The sequence below is a fragment of the Octodon degus genome, unplaced genomic scaffold, assembly GCF_000260255.1.
Source record: "Octodon degus isolate 3935 unplaced genomic scaffold, OctDeg1.0 scaffold00006, whole genome shotgun sequence".
Taxonomy (NCBI): domain Eukaryota; kingdom Metazoa; phylum Chordata; class Mammalia; order Rodentia; family Octodontidae; genus Octodon; species Octodon degus.
Genome location: NW_004524582.1, coordinates 32,754,198 through 32,760,010, shown reverse-complemented (window position 1 = coordinate 32,760,010; position 5,813 = coordinate 32,754,198). Strand labels below are relative to the sequence as shown.

Below are 5,813 nucleotides of genomic sequence, written 5' to 3'. Positions count from 1 at the left end.
TGTGGTGCTGGGGGATTGAACCGCGGTCCCTGTGCTTTGCTAAGCTTGTTCTAAGTAGGTGCTTTAGACCACTGAGCCATCTCACCAGCCCAAATGGAATAAGGCTTTTTTTTTTGTTTTGTTTTGTTTTGTTTTGTTTTGTTTTGTTTTGTTCCTCGAATGCCTTCAGGGCACTTTGGGCCAGCTGGACAGGTGTGAGGTTCGAACTCCAGCAACCTGAGGCTGACAGCTTTGTGGAAGCAGCCACTTAAAGGCCTGAGCTAGGGCCAGGCCCCCTACTTGACTTTATTAAACTAGAATTAAGTCAATTCCTGTTGGGGCAAGTTTCCTCTTTACCTCTCTTCCCACTCTGTTATTCCTAACAAAATTCCTATTTCTGTTATATATTGGCTTTACCATCAAAACCTGGTAGAGGGAATTACTCAGAAATGTCCAACCAGCCAAGCGCCACTCCAAACCCTCTCCCCAGTGTAAGGATGGAACCCAGGGCCTTCCCACTGAGCTGCATCTCCAGCCCTTTTATTTTATTTTTTACTTTGAGACAGGGTCTCACTAAATCACTAAGTTGCCCAGGCTGAGTGCAAACCTAGAATCTTCCTGCCTGAGCCTCCCAGTCTGCTGGAATTATAGATGTGTGCCACCATGCACAGCTCCACATCCCTTTTTAAATTTTTTGTTTTGTGACAGGATCCCGTTAAATTCCAAGGTCAAACTTGAATCTGTGATCCTTCAGCCTCAACATTCCACATAGAGAGCAAGGATCACAGGTGCACACCACACTCTCATTTTGAGATGAAGTACTTGAGGACTTCTAGTCTTTATTTTTGGGACAGACTTACCAAATTCCTATAATGTGCCTGGACTGTCCTTGATTTCTCCCTGCCACTGTCAGCTAGTCTGAGAGGTTGGGCCACCGCTCTATGAGCACCACGTCCTCCACTTTATTTACTGCACTTCCATGCTGTTCATTAGTGAATCTGTATCCTTGCTCTTCCTGCTGCCGTCTGAGAGCCTGGGGCCCTGCTCCAGCCCCACTCTGGCTTTTCTGCCTGCCCCAACAGACTGACTCTGCCTAAGCCTGTGACCCAAGGTTGGTGCCCCCCGCCCCCCGCGTCCGCACTCCCAGCTCCCACTCTGCCCTCTGGAGGCCCTTTTCTGGTTCCCAATGAAGGCAGAAGGAGGCAAAAGAGCTGGCCACAAAGCCTGGGATAGAGACGCCCCATGGCTACTAGCCCTGGCCTCTCCCTCTTGCCAGAGCCTCACCCTTGCCATTACCCCCGCACACATGCCCTTCCTTCTAGCCCTTCAGCTGTCCCTTCCAGTGGCTATGGCTTCCCAGAAGACAGAGGGTGAGGAGAGCTAAGCAGATTTCTTTAAAAAAAAAAAAAAAAAAGGCAAAAGCTCTGCTTCTAGGTGAGATACACCATCAGAAATACTTGGCAGAGGAGAGAATGAAAAGAGTTATGGTTATTTCTTATCCAGAGAAACAATGCTATATTTAGTCTGTCCTTCCCTGAGTAGGGCCCTAGAACAAATGTGTCACTTCCTTCAGCTTCACCTGCACGTGTGCCTTGAAAGCGTGAGTGTGAGTGAAAAGTCAGCTGTTGCCCAACCAGAACTCAGGACAAAATGTCTTACCTTCAGCTTGAAACACAGGTCCACTGTAAGTCTATAGAGCATACTTAGGCTCCCACGTACATTCTGATTCTTGAAAAAGAGAAAAAGGTATAATTCAGACAAATAGCACAGCTCGTCACAGTCTGGAAGATGACAGAACCGCAAGTGTGCCCAGTGGAACCCAGAAGTGCCCAAGGGCAGATGCTAACCCATAGCTTCAGGTAGACAAGGCCTCATCAGCAGGAAAACCTCTCCCACGTGGGCATAAGATGCATGAAGCAGGTGCTTTCCTGCCTTTCACAGACTGACAAATGGAAACACAGAGGTAAGTGCTGAGCTAGTGGTTAAACAGCGGTACAGTGAGAACACAGACCATTTCCTGGGTCCAGCCCAGCCTTCACTCGCACAGAACGGCTGCCACTGTGACTGGTGGACAGAAAGGGGATGAGAGGTAGCCCCTTGCCATGTAGCCCACCCCTGCCAACATCTACTCTGCTGCACCCCCAGAGCCTTGGTCACTCAAGCTGTGTCTGTGCAAGGCCTCACAGAGAGCTGGGGTGGCGCACACCCAGACAGACTCTCATCCTTTGCTGGCTGGGGCTCTCCCAGCCATCAGAATGGGATGGGAATGACTCATCAGAGGACACCAGGTAGGCTCTTTCCAGTCACCACCTGGCAGGATTCCATAATGCTGCTTGCAGAGGCCTTCTCAACTCCAAGATGCTATGCATTTCTTCTGAGAGCCCCAGCCACACACAACCTGTGAGAGCCCTTGCTCCTCCCCATGCTGTTCTGCACCTGTTTTCTGGGTGGCCCCATCATTCTATGCCACTCCCTCTCCCCAAGTGCTCTTCCTTTCACTTGACCAACTCAACCCACCTTTTCCCATGCTGAAAAGAAAATACATGGAAATGTGAGAAAGAAATGAAGTCGAAAGGGCTGGCCAGATAGCTCAGTGGATTAAAGCACTGCTTAGGCAGACACAGGGGCTGGGAGCTTGATCCCTGGGCCTGCCATGTAGGCCTCACCCCTGGAGTGTGCTGAGACAGCAGTTGAGACTGGGTGTGGTGGTACACGCCTATAGTCCCAGTGCTTGGGAGGCTGAAAACAGAAGGATCACTATGAATCTGATCTGTGTAGTGAGACCTTGTAGACCCTGTACTAAATACATTAGAAAGAAAGAAAGAAAGAAAGAAAGAATGAATGAATGAATGAAAGGAAGAAAGATGGAAACCCAAACTGAACCATGGCCTCCACTCGACGTTGGGTGAAGTAAGTGTACATTATTAATTTTGAATGCCTCAGTTTCCTCACTGGAAAACTGGGATTGGTAATACAAAGGTAGGTGACTCCTTTAGTAATGATAACCCAGCTTCCCCTTGGGAGTGGCTCCCCACCTGACAGCAAGATGCTGAGTAGGAACACTGACCTTAGGACCTGACCTGCCTTCTAGGAGTAGACATGGGCCACAAGGCAAAGGAGCTGCTTTCCCAGAACTATACTGTGACTCTGGCTCAATGCTGTGGCACTGGCCCTGCCCTGGGCCCCCCAAGCCCACAGACTCTTATTTTTGCAAGGCCTGGTCCTGCTTTTCCTCTAATTCTTAAAGCTACCCAGTGACCTTCCTATAAGCCTCTTTTGAAACCAAAAGAGCACATTTCTGTTACTTACAGTCTGCCCTCACATAGGGATCAGGAGGAAGAAGGGCAGAGAGTGAGTCCCAGCTTCTGCCCCCAGCTGTGCTATAATCTCCCTCTGCCCCCAACTCACCCCCTTCCATGGTTCACTGACAGCACTTCCAGCACACTGCCACCCTGGCTGAACTGCCCAGTCTTCTCCTCCAGGGTGGGGTAGGGGCTGACGATAGTCACTAGGTTGGTCCCATGGTTCTCCCCAGGTGGGCTGAGGTGACTTCCTAGGAGCTTAGCCACAGTTGCCACCTCAGGGGCCTGGCCTTAGCTCAGTTGTTTAAGTGGCTGCTTCCACAAAGCTGTCAGCCTCAGGTTGCTGTAGTTCGATCCCCACAACTCTCCAGCCAGCCAAACCAGCCAAACGTGCCAAACCAGCCATGAGGGCATTTGGAGCAAAAAAAAAAAAAAAAAAAACCTTATTCCACAGTTGCCACCTCAGCAGCACTAAGGGTTTATAGAGGAGGAGCTCTGCTCATGCTCTTTGACAGCAAAGAATCTACTCAGAAGAACCCCATGGTGAGTAAGATTTTTTAGGAATAGGAGGTAGGAAATCTCCCAACCTATTTACCATCCCCCATCAGAAATGGCAAGGTCAATGTATTTGTGTGGAAAAAGTGAAAATCAAGGTTGACAATGTTCTTCTTACTATTAGGTTAGCTATGAACTGGGGAAGTTTCTAGAAGTCAGGACTATATTAAGGTGGATAAAGCACATCTTAAAATGACTCACCATATTATTTCTTGAGGAATTTCTGTGTGTGCTGCTGGCTTTGACTGTAACAGACTTTTCAAGGTGTTTTGCCACTAAGTCTTCAAAAGAAGGTGTGGCATCACTGGGATCGATGAGCCACGCAGCAAGTCTGGGATCTAGCCCTACAAAATCAGCAACTGAAGAGGAAAAGGTCACTTAGTCTTCCCCACAGAACTAATAGGCATCACTCCCCTCCTCAACAAAGCTCTTAAAGGTCAAATGCACACCAACACTATTCCACTACCTGCAGATTACAGAGCTGAGTATCCTGGACTCTGTCCTCAATCACTGCCACCCTCTCAGGAGATGGTCTCCATACACATAGAGGGTCTCCCTGGGTACCACAGCAAGGAAGGATGGGAACTCCAAGCTTGGAAGTTGGATTTCTCAATACCGTGTTCCAAGAGGCTGCATGGGAACACTAAGCCTGACTTCGTGCCTCTTTTCTTCACTTTTCTCTTCCAGTCCTTGCTCTTTCCCCTCTCCAGCTTCTCAATCACTATGGGCGATGCGTCCTCCCTTCTACATTGGCCCCACCGGCTCTCCTTGCCTCCCTCTGTTGCGACCCTGTAATTGTGGCTCCTGAGTTAAGGAAGGTAGCAAGAATGTCCTTGTCATGTGTGGTGAGGATGGACTGATGTTCTCTAATCTGAAAAATAAATCCCGTGAGAGAACTAATGTGTGCACCACAATGCTGTGGAAAGAACTCTGGGCCCTTCCATGTCATTCCTCATCTGGAAACTAAGGGGAAGATTACTGTGCATATTTGAGAGACATATGCAAAGATACTTTCTAAAAAGGACATTTGCTAAGTAGGTAAGTTTTATCACTTCTTTTTTCCTTCCTTCCTTCCTTCCTTCCTTCCTTCCTTCCTTCCTTCCTTCCTTAACACCATCTCACTAGATAGCTAGCCCAAACTGGCCTCAACCTCATGGCAATCCTATCTTGGTCTTGCAAGTACTGGGACTACAGGTGTCTGTCACTATATTCAGTTTAGATACTTTATATTTTAAACTGTGCCATACAAAACAAAGGAGTTTAAGGAACACTGTACAATAGTGTGGCCAGAATCTAAAATTGCTACTAAAGACCACTAACATCTTTAAACAAAAATGAACAGAAAGGAGTTTGCTTTTCAATTAAATTACATTATATATTATGTTTTCTGGCATCTTTAAAATTATACTAGTATGAGAAACTTGTATTTACCAAAGCAGCCTGGGTCATAACTTTTTCTTTCTTTCTTTTTTTTTTTTTTTTTTAAACACAGGATAGGACGGATCTACAATTTGGTGGAATAGAACTGAGAATAAGAAGTACATTCGTATCTCAGTGGTCAGCTACTTTTCAACAAAGGTCCTAAGAAGATGGACCTTGCAGTGGAGTAAATTGTGCCCCCTGAAGGATATGTAAGCTGAAGCCTATGACCTTATTTGATGTAAAAGTCTTTGCAGATGTGATTATAGTTAGCATCTGTCCAGAGATGGGCATACTTACCCAGCGATGGGCATACTTACCCAGTGATGGGTATACAGACAGAGAGGAAGCCACACAGAGACAGGGAAAAGGGTAGGTGGAGGCAGAGACAGACCCTAGATTGTTAACTATCACCAAAACCTCGGAGGGCACGATGGGATGTACCCTTTGTCAGATTCCAGAAGAAATAGCCCTGCTAATATTTGTATTTTAGTTTCCTGGCCCCATAGATGTGAAAGAATAAATGTTGTTTTAAACACCAGATCCTATTGCGAGAGA

The 5,813-nt window shown here is 47.2% G+C and overlaps 1 protein-coding gene across 3 annotated transcripts in view; it reads right to left on the bottom strand.

Moving 5' to 3' along the window:
* The window catches only part of Poln (DNA polymerase nu), a 157,313-nt gene that overhangs the window by 93,327 nt on the left and 58,173 nt on the right, over nucleotides 1–5,813 (bottom strand). For all 3 annotated transcript variants that reach the window (XM_004624614.2, XM_023700123.1, XM_023700129.1), the window contains 2 exons: nucleotides 4,038–4,195; nucleotides 1,639–1,707 (listed from right to left, as the gene is read on the bottom strand). In XM_004624614.2, coding sequence (XP_004624671.1) covers nucleotides 1,639–1,707; nucleotides 4,038–4,195 — 227 coding nt within the window. The remainder of the gene's footprint in view (nucleotides 1–1,638; nucleotides 1,708–4,037; nucleotides 4,196–5,813) is intronic.